At 37.8% G+C, this 19,343-nt stretch overlaps 1 protein-coding gene across 1 annotated transcript in view; it reads right to left on the reverse strand.

The window, feature by feature from the left end:
• Nucleotides 1–19,343, reverse strand: part of limch1 (LIM and calponin homology domains 1) — a 112,866-nt gene that overhangs the window by 60,425 nt on the left and 33,098 nt on the right. The window contains exons 2-3 of the mRNA XM_015381822.1: nt 13,531–13,601; nt 5,566–5,635 (exon numbers count right to left, since the gene is read on the reverse strand). Of these exons, the coding sequence (XP_015237308.1) occupies nt 5,566–5,635; nt 13,531–13,601 (141 nt within the window). The remainder of the gene's footprint in view (nt 1–5,565; nt 5,636–13,530; nt 13,602–19,343) is intronic.

Consider the following 19,343-nt stretch of genomic DNA (forward strand, 5'->3'; position numbering starts at 1 on the left):
TTTTCTGTTAGAGTCAAGGAATAAGGCCTCCATGGGCTGCTACTTCAACCTATGTGCAACCACTTAGATGAGTTTTAAGAGGAACAGTGCTAACCACACCCTTTGCTGTTCCCCATTAGTGTGCCCACCTTGACTTTGGGACAGTTGGCATATAGGTATGTAATTTGCATCTAGGTAAGTATCAACACCATGCCAAGAGACAAGGACATCAGTAATGACATTAGAGATGGTATCGCTGCAGTTCATCAATAGAGAATTGCCTAGAAAATGTATACCAAGGTCAAACAATGGATTTAACAGATGTAGGATACAAAGCGTACATGAAGAAAGAGTACAGAACTGGTATGGACTGTTGGAAGAACTATGGTAGAAGCTCCATCTTTTTAAAAGGAAAATTAAAGTATGGGTTGGGTTTAGTTAGGGCTAACTATATCACCATCTTTTATACAGGTCAAATAAATGCAAACCTGCTTGATGATATTGCCCAGGAGGATGTTTGAAGGTAACAAACAAAATCCTAACAGTAAAGCATAGTGTTGGAGGCCTGACTATGCAGATTTGGATTGCAGCCCAAGGATCTTGCACCTTCCGGTGACTGAATTAAATATCATCCCTCTACATCCACGTCTTCTTAAAATCAATGTGTGGGTGTCTTTTTGGATGTTAAGTTTGGAAAACTTGCACAACTATTACAATAATCCTAAACACTGCAGCAAATATATAATATGGGGGAAAAGAGGAGGAGAACCAAAGTGTTAATGGACCAAAAAAATGTCAGACCTCAACTTGACATAGTCCAAAACTTGTTTAAAAGGTTGAAAAAGTTAATAATTATAAAAAAAAAATTCTCATTGCAACTTAATGATTTCCAAAGTAAATGGCCTCAGCTTTCAATTAATCATTTAGGGAAGGGCCACTGTGCAATGCCAAAGGAGGATTCTGGGGCTAAGGGTTGTGCTCATGAACCCAGGGTCCAAGTTCCAAAAAAGTTAAAAAAAAATCTACTGGACTTTGTTTTCAAGTTTGAAGACGTTTTGCTTCCAATCCAGGAAGCCTTTTCAATTCAAAATGTCAGAATTAGCACTGAGTTTAAAGCTTTATATTGTCCAAGTCTGTGAGATTTGAACCACAGAACTTGAGGCCTTAAAAAAACGCAAGTGCCTTGCTTAAACCAGCTCTTATTTTTTTTTAACCTGGTTCTTCTGACAGTCATGAAAATTATCTGGCTCCAATCATAGAATGTTTAAATGAAGTTTCTATTCTTCTTAACAGCATTTGGAACTCAGATCCTGTTTGAGATTAAATTAAAAAAAAAAATACTAGCTAAAACAAACCTCAATGGCTCCTTAAGTAAAAATAAGGTAGGGATTTGAAGCGGATAAAGGGTGAATGGAGCTGCAATGCTATCAACTTTCACAGATTCTGTAAATGTGAGCATGGGTCCTGAAAGGCTACTTCATTTAAATCAAGGTCATAGGTCGTCATGAAAGAGCTCTACTGTATTTTACTATACTCAGCTGAACACTATCAGGGTTCAGATCTACTTCAATTCACAGGCCCTCATTCAAAGACAGACTCAAGCTGGAAATTCCTCAGAGAAAGCAGAGAATCTCCAGACAACAAAGCAGTGTTCATGCGTTTATTTTTATGTACATCAAAAATATACACTGCTCACAAAAAATAAAGTGAACCCTAAAATAGCACAGCCTAGATCTGAGAAGATTGAAATGTTTTCACTGAATACTTTATTCTGTACAAAGTTTTATGTGGTAACAAAATTACACAAAAATAATTAATGGAAAGCAAATGTATTAACCAATGGAGGGATTTGTAAAAAAAAAACACTACAGGCTGAACTAATTATGATAATGTCCTTAGAACCGGTCATCCAGGGGTGAGCAATGCAATACATGTACAGAGGCTTTGGTCCTCAAGGTGGTCATCACAGGTTCAATACCTGGCCCGGTGACCTCTGCCTCATTTCTTCCCCCCTTTTCTACTCCCATTTCCTGTTAACCTACTTACAGAATGCTTCACATAGTTAAGACACACATTAGATAAAAATTACATATAACTGTTATCGTTTCATTGAATATAAAACATTAAGCCATGATTAATCCTTTCAAAATTGTACCCCCTTTAAATGTGATAATCCGATTATAATTTGACACTTACACGTTGGAGAGCTGCATCAACTATAGCTGAAGTTGACTTGTTACTGTTTGACCAAATTTCCTCGTAAAATGTATTTAAGTATTTTTAAGTTGTGAGGGCATTTGGTTTCCACTACCCTCTTCAGGTGACCTGAAAGGCCTGTTAGATTTAGTTGTGAACACAAATGAACCCTAACTACATTCTAAGTTTCCTCTTCAGAAGTCATGTTGCTGTTAACTCCAATATATGATTGGATACCCATTGGTTCTGTGGCAATAATTCTCACTTATTTTCAGCTTCAAGTAGACACCTGAAGCTTTTTGGTCTAAACTAAAAGTTTGTTATTCAGTCTAACTCCACAGAAAGTTCAGTACCCACTGAAGAAAGTAACAGCAGAGGAGGATTCTGCCACTGGTTCACAGAGAGGATGTCAAAGTTCAAGCCTGGGTTCAACAAGCCACAATATATGCAACAGAGGAGATCTTTATATCCAGAATTAGATGTTTTTGCTTTTCTGTTTTTTTGTTAAGAAAGAAAATACTCTTACATGCTCAGCATTAGCTGCTTCATGTTTTCAGGAATCATTGGTATGCTATGTTATATAATGGCAGTGCAATATTACACTTTGACTTAGACAACTTTTATTGTCATTTTATATACACAGAGTGTATACAAAACATGCACAGTGGGATGAAATGTCTATGTGGAGGGAAGAGGAGCCCAGATGGGAAGTATGCGAAAAACATTACGTAATACTGTTGGTAAACATGTGGGACATTATATATATAATATAATATAAACTCTTTTGTCTTAGCAATGAGACCAATAAGCTATCGTTTCTCAAACACTTAAATATTTACCATTACTCTACCCTCTAAAACAATGAATGCTGCATTAAAAGAAAGCAGTCTGACACAACATGGACATTGTTTGCCCTGATATTACTAAAACTGTGTTTCAAAAGTTTTAGATCAAAAGTTTGCAACTCACACGACCAAGTTATGATAGCTTTTCTTTTTTTTTAGGACATTTGTATTATCAAACCTATGGATGACTTATTCATTATATAGATCACATTTTAAGGAAAAGTCCGGTCAGCAAGGAATAATCAATAGACCATTATCTATACCTAAAACTAATATGTTTGCGTGATTTAATTAATTAAGCGTTAATTAATAAAAAAAATAAAATAATATTTTTTGTCACGATCACTGAGTCTGGGAGTGGCCATTTTTGCCCAAATATAGTAACATCTCCTAAATTTTCCGGCAGTGACATCAGGGTGCGGTAAGCCTAGAGCCATTCTCCTCGCTTTACAACAAAAATCAATGGGAACCATTATACATACCTGCAATCAACAACAATTATTTTTAGATTTCGAGAGGTCTTCACCATTGAAATTCATGAGCGCTTTAGTTAAACTGATAATGCCCACATGCATGGAAGTTGGATGTTGTAATACATCAGGTAAAAGTGAAAAAAAATTGTTATTTTACCTTAAAGCTGCAGTCTGTAACACTGAGAAGAGAGCAGACTTCGACTGAAAATTTGAAGAAAAACAGGTTTCACGCCACTCCCCCATCCTCTCTGCTTCACTCATGCCCCACCTCCAAGCTCTAACCCTCTCACAGCATCTGCGCGGCTACCGCATGCGACCAGAAGCGTCCAAGCAGCGTACGTGGCATGGAGTGTGAACCGGTAAGAGCGATAACACTCACCTCCAAGCAGCTAGATATAAGATGCTGGTTATACCGAAGTTTGCCATGTAAGCAGTTGTCGGCAGGGGCAGTAAGGGCAGTTTCTCTTTCGCTGGTGGCTGTCGCTCCGCCATGAGTTCCACGCGCGTCGTCCTGACTGCGGCAGCTGGGCGGCAGCGGCTGGTTAAGCGGTGATGTGGGGGGGCGGGCGACAATCAGCGTGTGTGAGCTGTGATTGACACTCCATCAGACGCTCCTCTGGCTGTGATTGGTTGTTTTGACTCGGCCCGAATTATTCTTTCCAGATTGCAATACAGGCAGTAGGCGGGACCAATTGAAGCAATTTTTTTCACAGGTTACATATCACATGTACTGCTGTCTGGGCATAGGGACAGTTTTAGCCAATATGACAAAAAAGTGATTTTTAAAAACTTACAGACTTCAGCTTTAATGAGTCCTGATCCACCAATGGTTCGTTGTTGGATTGTCAATTTGAAGAGGTAGGATTTGCCATTGAACTTCTAGCCAGAGAAAAAACTAATATGTAGCCAACATTTTGAAGAAGAATGGTTTTAAGATGACTTGGATAATAGCGTCTAGTGAAAAGCACCAGATACAGCATTTGGACTTGCTAAGCAGCCGATACGCACTGTAATAAAATGAAAATTACTCTTAATTAAAAACACTTATCATCTATTGGACAATATATAATCATTTAATATTTAAAGTACTTTCAGAAGTTTGCATGCTGAATATGACCGGACTTTTCCTTTGATATATAAAAAAGAAATAATTAGTTGGAGTCTCCTTTTTTTTAGATTAAAATCTAGATATTCCAACCTTGATGTGTGTGGACATTATTATATTCACTGGAGCTTAACACAAAACAAATCCTAAAATCTTATTTTTATACCCAGTCAAAAAAAGTTTTCTTAACCAAAGGTTATCACATGTTTGACAATTTTTGCTAAAAATAACAAGCGTAGTAAACTAGATTAACCGGCCAGCGGCCAAAATCATTTTTGCCTGCGAGTGGTCTAGCTTCGATCAATACCCCAGGCCCTAGAAATGTGTTTTGAATTTTTGGATGCAAAGCAGGTGGGGTTTTGAGGGCGGGACGACAAAGCTGCGTGACGCTGGAGAAAGCACAACAAGGAAGATGGCAACAACTATTGAAAAGTTGACGTTTGACTCAGCTTTGGAATCAGGTTTGGAAGGATTAGACTTGGTTTTCGTTGAAACATGACCAGGAAGAGGCTCTATGCTCATTAATTTTTAAGAAGGACATATTCACCATTTTGCCAACAGGCTGTTTGTTTATACTCCCCCACCAACTTTCTGTCGCACTTACCACATCAAAGTCAGTTAAGCTCATTGGTCAGAGCATTGGCCAATAGGCACAGACAGCGGTTTATAAACAATGGGCTGTTCTCATCAACAATCTTCCAATGTCTCATTCATCGGGGGCCAGACTAAATTACACATTTAATCTCAGATTTATTCTGGTTTATCAAGCTAAAAGATAAAAACTTCATATTTGAGATTATATTAAAGAAGAAAGAAAGGTAGGCTTGGACCTATGTATTCAGGTACTGTGATGAAGATGAATAAAACATCAACCTGAAGCATGAGAAAGTAAACAGGAAGGTGCAGAGGTTGTTTTGAGTTTAAATTGACAGGCTGTTATTTTAAATGTTAAATAGAAAAAACTTACCAGGCCAGCTATTGGTGTTTGCAGTCGGTTAATTTTCTTTACCAAGCCAGGTCTAATGGAGCTCAGTAACCTGATAAGAAAGAAAGAAATAGAGTTGACAGGAGTCAAAGAATGAACCTTTTTATGTGAATTTAGAGAAAAGAGAAGTCCAGTCGTAAAACATTGACTGGTACCAAGTTGTGACCGAAGTCCCTTACATGACCAAAACAAACAATATAAAAGTACAACCTAAAGAAAGAATATAAGACAAATATTCTCAAGGTCTTGCGGAGATCTCTTTAAGATTGATAAGGACCCTAAATTAGAAAAAAGGTCTACTCTCAACTTTTTAATTTATTAGATAAAATTTCTTCTAAAAATTTTAACTCAATATGTTTATGAAAAGTTAAAAGTTCCTTGGTGGAAACATTTTTATCTGTGAATAAAAACCTTGTCTGGCTTTGACAATGAAGAAACACTAACATCTAAAGCTGGGCCTACTCTGTACAATATTTTCATTTGTTGTACTCAGCTACAGCTCAAACTGTACAACGAAATCATGTGGTTTTGTTGTACAATGGAAAAGTTCACAGCTCACTATGTATGTTCTTACACTGTATGGCCTGATCTACCTGCTCACAATGCATGCCCAAAACCACGTCGGACTCAGTGCCAAGAGATGGCGCTGTTAGGAATCTTCAAGCTGGAAGAAGAAGAATTCCCTTGTTTGCACATGTGGAGTGTGGGAGGTTCTGGTAAATCGGCTCTTAGATGCTCGTAGCTCTGCTTCAACAGCAGGATTTACCCACAAACCCCTTTTGACTGAATTTCCAACATGAATGATTTTCTCCCGACCAGTGGCGGATCTAGGGGGCGGCTACTTGGGCTGCAGCCCCGGATGTTTCCCCCAGAGCCCCGGATCTCGCTTCTGAGCTGATCTGAGTAAAATGTGCAGTACTGGAATTCACCAGATGGTGGCAGCATGCACAGCAAAGCAGCCTGTAGCATTCCCGTGCAGAAGAAGAAGTTCTCATCAATGGCTGTTGCTAAACAGACTGATGTTCCAGGGATGTGAAGCTCTGAGTGACTTCCAGACGTTGTATGTCCTGGTGTTCTATGGAATTCTGTTCCCCTTGTGTCGGGAGCGCATTGAAGCCAGAGAGGCGGACATGGCGGATGGAACCATTTTCACGACGGGTCTGATCAATTTCTCGCTAAAATCAGCTATAATTATGTCACGGTTGTAACATCCAGTTTAATCAGCAGCTGTTGTTTACAAAATTGTAAAATAAATAAATAGACGAGGTCATTTTAAGCTATTTTGTGTTATTTTAAACGCCAAGAAAATTGTCTTTTTCCAGCTTCTGTCACTTAAACCTGACAGAAATAAAAGTCAGTCACCAAACAAGTAGTATTTATCATTTTTCATTGCTGATATCAGAGGACGGAAACCTGCTGATAGCAGGACACAAATATTAAGAGCTCCTGAAAAGATGAGAGTTTAGACTTTCTGATTTATCCCCTTCTAATGTAAAATATGACAGATTACTGGATTAAGGACATTCCTAGTATACTACATGATGTCACACAAACAATTTTTGAGAAACTGGAAACAGATGCTTTTTACTTCCCAAAGATATGGGAGGAGGAGAGACTTGATGTTTCAGCTGCCTGAAATAATCTGTTCCTCCTCCATAACATGGAAGAAATTAATTTACCTGCAGGACTTTAACTGTGTTTATTCATTTATTCATATTCCTCTGGATTTGGTGACATTTGATAATTATTTGCCAAAGTTATGAGAGGGGAATTGTATATTTTAGCCACATGATATAATCAGTCCCCCCTTTGATGATCTTTATGAAATATGTTTTCTGTTTAAATGTTTATCTAACAATTCACATATATTCCCAAAAAAAGTTCAAACCAAAACCACTGGACATTGTTTTCCAAGTTTGAAGATGTTTCTCAATTCAAAATGTCTGGAGCAATGCTACTGCAGACATTTGGAATTAAGAATTAAAATACATTAAATAAAGATAATCAAACCAACAACTATTTTGGATTTTAAAATATAAAATAATAAATGTTTTAAACATAATATATGAAAAATAATGACAGTTTCAAAGGATTTGTTTATTTTTTTCCCGTGTTATGGGGAAACAGATTATATCAGGCGGCTAAAATATATTATTTCCCTCTGATAACTTTGGCAAATAATGATCAAATGCGACCAAATCCACAGAGTTAGTTGTTGATGAAGAGAGGAATAAACACAGTTAAAGACTTGCAGGTGAATTCATTTCTTCCCATGTAATGGAAGGGGAATTGTTATGTGTGATAGCATGTAGTATAGTAGAAATTTCTTTAATCCAGTAATCTGTCATATTTTACATTAGAACGGGATTTAGAAGAAAGTCTACTCTCTCATCTTCTCTCATCTGGAGGAGAAGAACACTCATGTGCAGATGTTGTTCCTGGACTTCAGTTCAGCTTTCAACACCATCATCCCACAGCATCGGATAGGAAAACTGGAACTGCTGGGCTTCAATACACCCCTCTGCAATTTGCTGTTAGACTTCCTCACAAACAGACCTCAGTCAGTCCGGGTCAGACTGACCCGGAAAAAAAATCCAGTACTGGCGCCACCATTTTGTAGTTTTCACTATAATGCGAGTCAAAAAACGACACGACCCAAAAGCCAACAGTGCTTCTGCTCTGAGTTTTTCACCCGCGCTCAAAAACAACAATGGAGGGACCAACAGTTACTGGTGAACTCGACTTCGAAATGTTTGATTTGCAACGCAAGCTGAATGGGAGTGGTGCAGGAGTGGGAATCATTCTGAATGGGAGCGGGATAGGAGTGGGAGTAATTTCACCAGGAGTGGGACGGGACAGGATTTAGATTTCTACTCTGGCCCAGGATCGGGATGGGACAAAAAATTTTTCTGTGGGAGTGGGACAGGACAGGAGTGAAAATCCACTACCGTGTCAGTCTCTAATGTCTACCCATTCATTTAATATTGTTGCTTCTTCCTGAAGGGTTGCAAGTGGTGAAGCCCTTCGGGGCCCGGTGTCAGTGTCCAATAGTCATCGGCCCAGAGTTAGGTCAGACCCTTGACAGGTAACAAGTCATCACTGGTGTAACACAAACACACATAAAAGAAAAAATAAAGGACACAAAATCATGCCTAAGCACAATTTGAGAAGAGCAATTTGCATAACGGTCATGTTTTAAACTGTGGAAAGAAGACAGAGTTAGTCTGTCAGGTTATGAACTATTTTGTTATCAAAGTATATTTTGTACCTCAGTAACCCACATTCATATAAAGGCTTATCTATTTCTTTTGTCATTTCTCATCACACACAGGAAAGCAATCTTTCTCTAGGGAAACTACTGTACATTCCTACAAAACATGTATAAAGACAGAGCTTTACAGTCCTCTGCTTTTCCTTTCTGTCTCTCTGCCTCATATTTCATCTTTTGTGTCTGTTTTCATCACAGGAAGCATTGTATAATGACTCTACCCTGAGGGATTAAGTATCAGCAGTCCTGTGATGCCGACCACATTCCAGCAGTCAATATGAGATGAAATGCCATAATTTACCTTTTTAGTAACCTTGATTTCCTAAAGTCCAACTCATCAACTCCAAGAGATTTCATACTCGTTTGGTCACTTTCAAAAATACCTTTAAAGAAGCTGCATGAGGAGGAAAATTCTATTCTTCATGAATGTGGTGTAGGTGTTTGTATGGGTTACCTTTCTGATAATATTAACAAGTTCTACTCTATAATTTACTGTTTGGGATAAAAATGCTCCTCATTTTTCAAGTGTTTGTTACTTTAATACCTGAATAAAAAAGCAATTAAATACAACAAAATTATAAGCAATTGTTGAGGACTTTGTTAAGAAAATCCTTTGCACCGGAAAAACTATCTAGAAATAAGTAAAAATTTCTTAAATTAGGTGTATTTACACAGTTAGTTTTAACATTTTTCTGAAGAAGACATTTTCACAGCTTCAAATGGAATGATCCAAAGAAATACTTCTTTTAAGTCAGGAAAACAGAGAAAATGCTGGAGAGTGTTTTGGTTGTTAAATAGTATACTTTTCTAGTAAGACCAATCACAAAAGTTTCAGTGCTATCCCCTGCAGCAATTAACAGAATTACACTCTGAAAGGGTTGGAAACTGAGTGTATTTCAAAAGTTCAGCAACAGAAATGTAAAATTGTGAAGGGTTGGAGGAATCTTTGATATCCAGTTCACGGGTAAACTAACTGCATTTAGTTTATCCCTGAACTGGATATTAAAGATTACACACTGAATATATATGATAAATAAATTTACCTTACAAAAGGTTTTTTTTTAATTTTATTTACTGGTACATCTGTGGTTAGGAACTATTTTGAGACAAAACTGAAAGCAGGTCAGTAAGACTTTTAAACAACTTTGTTAATCTCCAGGAGTTAGCAAAACACATTGTTCCTTGAGGTGAGAATGCAGATAACTGTTCTCCTGTGTCTTAAGTCAAGACTTCAGGTTTTATTGCTGTGAAGCCTTAGAAATACTCAGAAGGCTGGGGCCAAAAACCAGAAAAACTGAGGTATTGGTCAATTAAGAACCAAAGTCTCATCCAGACCATTTGTCTTCACTCTGACTCTTACACAGATATCAGCATTTCCATCATTAAGATACCAGGGGTGCATTCCTTTTAAAGAAACTTGCATTAACAATGATGTTACAAACTAAACAAATCGACCACTAGCCATGGGAGGCTAAAGGGGCTTTCAGACTGCTATCACTGCTGCTCTCTTAAACCTGTTATTTTCAGTTGCTTTCCCTGTGTAAGGCCCTGCTTTTTGAATGTGCTTGCCAACATGATCAAAGTTTAACATAGTCTAACTTTGACTGCACTACAGAGTGACAAATGCACACATGGCAAATAGAAACCAAGCAAACCAGCCACAAGCCAGAAAGCCCAAGGTAAAAAATGAAGGAAAAAACAAATTCTCTGCAAAGTCTTAAATGACCCAAGTTTGCAATCGTAGTAGCCATGCTCTTCCACACACCCAAATTCCTCAATCTGTTCTCTCCTTGCTGCTCTTTGTCCTTTAACTACCATATTTTCACGACTATAAGGCGCATATAAACGTCTTTTTTTTCCCTCAAAATGTGTGGCGCACCCTATAGTGCGGTGCGCCCTATAGTGCGGTGCGCCCTATGTGTGTTGTTACTGCGGACGTTGTTGAGACCACCATGAGAACGTTAAAGGGGGAAGTGTGGGCGTGGATTGTGTATAAAAGAACATCTTCTCATTGAGGAGATGATAAAAGAGTGGCTGAGGGAGGTGTATGAAAGGAGACCAGGTGGTTTTTTCCACGCATCACCATCGCTGTTAATCTGACTCCATGCGTGCCCATCTCACAGCTGATGTGAAAAACAAGGTGAAACAAATGAACGCTTTGCTTGCTGTTATTGTCTGGTCTGACAAAGGAAATTCAACCGCTCGACATCGGTGTGAACCGGCCATTCAAAGTAATGCTACGTTCACGCATCTGCTGCTTCATTTTTGCTGCTTGTACCAGTTAGTTCTGACGCGCAGCTGAAGCAGCTTTGCTGCTCTGCCTGCGCGGTGCAAAAGTGTGTCTGACGCGCATTGGGTGGAGCTACTCTATCCTTTCTTTGCCTTGCAGCTATATTTGCTGTGATCATTGGGAATAAAGTAGTTTTAATAAGTTTTTAAGTGAGAAAGTCCACCTGAAAACTTAATCATTGCAGTTAGTATATCCAGATTATGATCCTGCCTTCTAATATTAGTTCTCTCGGAGCAGCTCAGACCCCCACATACCAGCGGCAGCCTCTGGCCGGGTCGCCTCCTCGCGGTTCACCCCAGCAGCTGGTAGGTGTTTTTCATCTAAATAATCTAAACTGCAGGCACCAGGATAATAAAAGCGAACATATTCTGCCGGCAGATTTCTGCATTTTAAGTTAATTTATGCATCAATAAACTGTTTCAGAGGAGTGATCACAGCGCTCTGTGTCATCAGCGATGTGTCTGTCTCAAGGCCAGCTCCCAGGTTTGATTAATACTTTGTAATAAATACATGAATAAAGCCCAATCATACTCAGTTTTGCTCCCGCTCTATTTTTAAATATGCAGTAGATGTATTTAAACGTAGTAGAGGACATGTACCTGTATATAAAACCCGCGCCCTATAGTCCGGTGCGCCTTATGTGTGTGTTAAATACAGAAATGGCACACATAACTGAGACTGCACCTTTTAGTACGGTGCGCCTTATGGTCTTGAAAACACGGTAGCATGGCTAGTGCTAGTACTTTACTGACAACAGAAAAATAACCGCCCAACGACTTACCATAGTGTTGACCAATCAGCACAGATCAGTGCAAAGGCGCTTGTTTATGCAAGCACATCACAAACAGTGTCCCGTTTCATAGAGCCATTAGATTATGCCTTTTAGTAAAATGAAGGTGCAGCTTTATACAAAATGTGCTCTAACCAAGATGTAAATTTTGTTAAATAAAGGTGTAGAGCTTAGTAACCATCTAATGATCACATCAGGGCCTTGAGACATTTTCGTAACACTGATTCTTGAAGCCAGAACTTACCAGGCCACTTCGAAAACAGCATGGATCTTATATTTTAAAATCCTTTAAGCAGCTTTTTGTGGAGATTTTAGCAACCTATCAATGATTGGAAGCATAAAAACAATCAAGCAAATAAACAGAAAAAAGCATAAGCTCAATTATCTCTGATAGCCTGTTGTTTCTCCTTTCCTTTCCATGCACATCTTTAGCAGACACAGACATGCATTTACTCAATAAATATTAAGATGTTTGTACCAAATCATATATTTCTAAATAAAAAAGTTTAAAAGGTTTGAGGTGAAATGTTAAAACACCATACCAGCTTTCTAAAGCTCAGAATACTGTCGAAAATCTTAAAGGGACAAAATATAGGTAACTGTGATTCAGTATCTGTAAACAATCTTTAAAAAGATACATCAATTTCAGGAGTAGAGAACTCTTGATTAAAATACCCTTTAGCATTCTCTAAGCAAACTTATATGCCAGGCTAAAAGCTTCATCTACATTGTGTCAGATATCTTGAAAGCAGCACATTCTAGTTATGAGATGCATTTAAATTTCTATTTGTTTCCCAATAAAAAGTAGAGCTTTGATCATTATGATTCTGATACTCTGGGAAACATCCAGAGCATTAGGTGTTAAAATATAACTAAAATCAGAACAATAACCTCAAATAAATCAGCACTACCAAATGTGGGTTCTGTTGACTTCTTTATTCATTCTGCAGCATGCTTATCCTGCAACACACTCTCTAATGTTTGACCCTCACTTTGTGCCCACTAAGTAGAATCTGGTAGCAAATATGTCCAGTGGTGACAATATTTAAATATGGGTAATGCCTTAATGTGCCTGACACCTGTAAATGGGAAACTATTGGTAAAATTCCCTATCAAGTACTGCACAATTGGTTCTGAAATCTCTGAAGAAAATATAAAAACTGTACTTTTTTGTGAAGTTTATCTAAAGGCCAGTAACATAAGATAATTTAGTTTCCTCTATAAACTTTCATATCTCTACTAATTTACTGTAAGTAAGGAGTGAACTGTGATGCATGAGAAAGATATAACACATCTGCCTCTTCCATCTCTGAACTACATTCTTGTAAGAAATCAAAGTGCTGTTATTTTTCCTATAAATGCTGAGTCCCCCAAGCTAATGTTGGGCTTATCATTGAAAATTTGACATGCATTAAAAATATACTTACACTGGCAATGACCCCCACAAAATATTGATAAAAGCAGGCTCTTCAGGTAGCCAAAGTATACAGATAAGTCAGAGATAGCCATTATGTAGCTTATGATAAGGAGACAAAGACAAACAGAAGAGACAGACATAAAAAATTCCACAATGTTTAGACAGATGCCAAAGGAACTTACTCGCACAGTAGAATCCCGTTCTCCAAGCCTCCTCGGAAATCCTTTTCACCAAAACACCGTCCAGTCGCAGCCTACGGATTGAACAACATCAGTAAGTCACTCAGCCTTAATACTACAAGAGTTGCAAAATATATCTTTCAGGTTCAGGCTGTGAACAAATGGCTTACAACATGTTATCCTTGACTTGACTGAAACGCAGAGAATTGATTGGAAATAACCAGAAACAGAAGACAGACATATATTCAGCCTCCATGTGGTAGAAGAGTTCTAAACACTAACAAGCTTGACATAAGCTGCAATCATCCTGACCAAATGGCTGAGGAAGGCTAATGTGTTGTGACAGAGGATTTATCGGTTAATAGAGGCTCAGACCCTCTGAGAGGAAGTCTGCCAGTAAGGGCCTTCATGACAAATGATCAAAAGGCATGACTCTATTCTCGTGTGCAAACACTTGCACATGTTTATCTGCTAAAGCATGTCATTTAACAAATCACTTCATTTGGAGGATCTAATTTGAACTGTTGCAATCCTATTGCACAGTTTTACCCACAGAACATGAAGAGTTTATCAAATGTGATTGAACATTTCAAGATTAAACCTGATGTCTAACATGAACATAAACATCTTTAGCAAAAGAGTAAACAATATAATGAAAAGATGGGGCCCACTCCTAGGAATGTGCTGTCAAATGACTTCCAGGGCTATTCTCATTTAAGATCCATTTATTCTGCATGAAAAGAGAGGACCCCTTTCGGTTTGCTGGTATGGAAGCCAAAACAATTACAAGATTAAATTTCCTGAGTGCTTCTTTCACATTTATTTACACAGCTGGAAAGGCTGCAGACTAGTAGAGTATCTGCCGTGGCCAAATGTTTCTAATTTTTTTCAATTCAGCTTTTTGGCTCTCTGGGGAGTCAGGATCGGCTACAAAAGAAAAGAACGGCAGTTACTCAGTGAGAGGGGCCAACGGTAGGCCCTGAACCTCCAAGAAGCACCATGTTTATAGAAAGAGGGCGGTGCAGACTTTCACTGTGGGCTGAGATGAAGCTATCCACATCCAGCGATTGGTACAATCAAAGGACAACAGAACCAGATTAACGTTGGGGACATGAGTAAAGCTGATAGGACACCATGTACATCATGAAACCATGTGTTTACTGACCAGTCCAACAGTAGAGACACATCATTCTAAGATTTTCAAGAAGCAGATTTCCAAAAGATAATTACTGATTGCCTGTCAAAAGTATTTAATACTCACATTTTAGAGATGCCAAGAAAGGTGTTGTGTTAATTTGACAGCCTTTGGACACATGTCTACAGGTCACCAAATAAAATCCAGCTGTCCAGCTCAATATTGTGCAGAGCTGAATGGGACAAAATGACCCCCCACTTCCACAGTTATGCATGAGAGGGTTGCTCCAGCTAATAAAAGTCAGATCCATCTACTCTTCCCCAGTAGTGCTCCACAGTCCTGCTGTAAAGTATAAATATTGCAAATACCAGCAGAAAGCATCTGCACCATTATGTCTTTGGAGTAGTGGATTACCCTTTTTTAGATGCTGTTCAAAATTTGGTTTTAGTGCCATAATTATGTTTTATACAGAAATTAAGGGTGCATCAATAATTTAAAAAAGTCTCTTTTATAGATTATTGATAAACTTATATATTGTAGGTCTTTACTTCTGTAAATATTGATGATTAAAAACCTGAAGTTTTTCAGAAAATTGGATCTTCGCAAAAAAAATATTAAAAAAGACGCTTAATACAGAAAAGCATGTTTATGAAGGTTTTGGTGGAAGAAAAACATATGGCAGAAAATATAGATACTAAATAGAGACCAGTGAAGCAAAGCCCACTGAAAAACATTAGAGGAGATTCACAACATTTCTCCTGGATTCAATGCTCCAACAGTTACTACTCACAAATATGTCCAGAAAATGAGTCACAGCTGTGTTAAGCAAAATATTAAACCTAAACAATCTCATAAGCAGAAGGAAAATTATAATTTTTTTAGTTGTCCTGGCCAATGTAAACTAAATCTAAAATGTGATTGACACAGAAGAAAAAATATTTTGTACACAATAAACTGGTGATGTGAAATATCCTCTGCTTAGGGGTTCCATCAGAATAAGAACAAGACAAATTAAAAAATAACAATTGGAAATTGTATGGTACCTGAAACAATAGTCTTCATTACAGTTGTGTTCCCTTTTTGGTTTTGCTCAATAATTTGGCAAACTGGATGGAAGGCAGGGGATAACAGAGATGAAGCTAGGAGGAGAGTGATTTAGCTCTATCTGAGCACTGGCAAATAAGATAGATATTTTAAGTATGTGATGGAGCTTAATAGCACTGGCTCAGCTTAAAAGGATGATAGAAAGCTTCGCTTATTTCATCAGCTCCTTTTCTGAGCCGTGATGAGCTCTCAAGCCTATGCTGCCTTCAGGTGTTACCCTCAGTGAATTATGAAGAAAAAGAAAGTCTAATAGCTTATTGGGTCTTTCTGTCTGAGAGAGCTCTTAAGACCTTTAGGTTAAGCTTATGTAAAACCAACAACTTAAAACATAAAGAGGCTTTAAATAAAAGTTACCAGCTTTCTGGTAATAGAGAAGGTGATAAAAAGATAAAGAGGTAATAAAACACAAAGATTTGACTCTTCAGACCTTTAATTACAAAACCAAACAAATAAAGCAACGCAATGGCTCCGTAACTGTGACTGTAGCAGCAGTCATTTCAAAAATACTTTTTACACAAGGTTACAGATTAGGCTGAAAACATCTGGATCTGAACCTGGAGTGGATCAAAAGAGGATAGAGGTATGTGTAGCTTTTGTTGTTTTCAATCCACTGTCACATTGTTTAACAATTACATAATTCTGCCTGGCTTTGTCTTCCCACCTATTCACTTCCTTCCCTTTGGGAAACCTTCATGTATAGATCAAAGACCTTCTAATGAAGGAGCTATACCCCATTCGCTCTGGAATTCACCAGGAAATAAAAGCATTGCTGATTTTCAAGGAACAGCTATAATCTTTGCAGAGTGAAGCTTTCATGAAATACAGAAAGTTAACATGAGCATGCATGTGCTGCAATATATACTGTAGAGGTTATCCTCTGATATCAGTGTGTATTTAACAAAAGTTCCCTAAAAACCTTTAATTTAAAAATGCTGCAAATTTAAAAGCACATTTATTCAAAATAATATCAGTTTTCTGTTAAATGACCTCAGAGTTTATGACAGTGTCTTTGTTCACTCCATACTGTAGGTATACTCCTTTATCATTATGTTGACCATTCATCATAACTGTAATTGGAGGAGCCCAACAATTTACAGCTAACCAAACCAAGCTAACCACCAATAATTCAAGGATTTAGAAAGGCTGGGTTCCTTGACACTACTTACTTCAAGGCCCCTGAGGATAAGCCTGTTGCAGCTCTGAGAGTCGTAGGCCTACATAATGTTGAGCATTAAGAGAAGCATGGGTGGTTTCCAGCAGTTTGGTCTCCAGCAGCACGCCTGCTCTGAATCCACATGCCTGCCTTGCAGTCAAGAGCATTCTACATTACAGCACGGCAAGTTAAGTGTATTGCATAAGCAAACGAGGTGCTCACAAGTCACAGAATGCACGTAAACACGCTTCGGGACAGCAGCCAATAATCTTGTTAAGTCAACTTGGCAAGAGCTTAAAGTGTGAAAGCTTCTGGTTTTAAGGAACAAAACAAAGACAGGAGTGTCCAGCCTGGCCCCTTAGGACACAAAGCTGATGAAATGTGCAGCAGAGTGAGAAACAAACAACCCTGCTGCTTTACGTGACGTCCTGTGTTTTATCTCCAGAGATCTTCTTTCCACTGTTTTATTTCAGATCTTGTATCGCTGAGGCTTAAATGTGGTGGTTTGTATAAGTGGTCCCTCTGATGGAGCATTACAGGGGTCCCAGTCAAACCTCAAAAGTGATGCCTGCCTACAATCCATCATCTGGACCTTTTCTTAAGCTGTCAGCTCTGTCACCCTGATAGGAGTCCTTCATGATGGCAAAGAAGTATTTAATCTGGACTCAGATCTAAGGCAAATAAGTAAAAGGTGATGAAGAGGTGGTGATCCTGAACTGAACTGCCTCAGGTTTAATCCAAACCAAGGAAAATATAGAAGCACACATTCAGGGGAATAACTTTGAGGCAGTTTTGTTTTTTTACATTTACTTTGCAACAAAAGGAGCAGCAAAGGCTAAATATTTAAGAGGTATTGGTTCAAAAATGCTGAAAGAAAATGACGTCTAAAAATTGAGGCGGAGTCATTCATTTTAAGAATTAAGGATGAAAAACAAAAAAGACGTTTGTTTATGCTGGGAAGGTTAAATACTGTTAATAATAATTAATAATAATATTTTTATTTCACTCCCGCCCCATTTTAATGACTGCTGCAAAACAGAATAAGAACAATAAGTCTTAGTTGGTTTGTAACTGCTCAACAAAATCCCTGCTCTCTGTTGCACTAGCAGAGGATAAGACATTTACTGTTATTGCAAATAAATGAGATCATCCCAAAATCCTTTGATTTGGTTGTAATAAGTAGATCTATTAGCTACTGTTGCCTCTCTACTTATTTTAATTAGTCTGCCCATTCTCACAGGGGCAGAGCTAGAAGGGGGGCCAGAGGTGGCCATGACCACCCTTAGCCAATCATTGGCCACCCCTGTTGCCACCCCTACCAATTTTTTCCCTGCACTAATACAGACCGTTGCAGCAGTTATACTCTGTAGGGGAACGTTCAAACATATTAAACATTTAAATTTTTTATATATTAACAGTTACTTGACAAATAAAACACTGTGGTTATTTATGCACATCAAAATACTAACATTAAAGTTGATACATACAGATATTAGGCTCTTTTCAGAATTTTTTTTTGTGTCATATGGGGTAAAGAGAAAATGATGTGTCTCTGCAAGTCATCTACATGTCTTCAGTGAAATCATAGAGAAATAACTAGTACTTCAATAACTAATAATCAATTTAATGTAGATAATACTACACGTAAATATTAATCTTATGCAAAACAATTTTTGATAAATAAGATAAGTGATGACAATGGAAAAATTTTCACCCCAGACAGTTTGGATCATACTAAAGACAAGTTAAGGAAAGAAAAAGATAAAAATGTAAGTTAATAATCAGTTTGAGAGAGTATTTTCAATAATAATAATGTCATGTTTAAAGTGACTGAAAACACCCAATCAGAACCATTTTAACAGGCTGTCTAAATGAATGCCACCATAAGCAGGTAATGTTATTTTATATCTGCTGAGCCATTTGGAGATCAAGTAATACACAAGAAATAGTATCTAGTGTCCATGAAAGTACTTTGCCAAGTGTTATTAAAAACTATACAGTAATGTAAGCATTGGATTCTATAGTATTATGTATAAAAAAAACTTTTCCTGAATATTCATATATTTTTCATCTGATCCTTAAATAACCAGAATGTGCCCCTAAATTACCTAATATTTTTGTGTATCTGATAAGATAATTTTGAAAAAATTAAAATTAGATGTTTAGTTTACTCTTATCTTAGTTACGGTATAACCTGCATGGTTACTGTTTACTTTTACTTGAATAGAACATGTGCAGAATTAGCTCCACTCTTGGTTGATTAAAGGTTTTCTGGTACTCTTCCCACCTCTGTAGCGAACCAAGGCAGAAATCATCAAAATAGGAAATAAAAAATGGGACTGCTCGTGTATTTTTTTCCTTTTTTTAAGCATCTGTCACACATTTTTCTACTAAGTTGCCACAGATTTTAATCAATTAGGGAGA

Source organism: Cyprinodon variegatus, unplaced genomic scaffold, assembly GCF_000732505.1.
Source record: "Cyprinodon variegatus isolate N-32 unplaced genomic scaffold, C_variegatus-1.0 Scaffold242, whole genome shotgun sequence".
Lineage (NCBI taxonomy): Eukaryota > Metazoa > Chordata > Actinopteri > Cyprinodontiformes > Cyprinodontidae > Cyprinodon > Cyprinodon variegatus.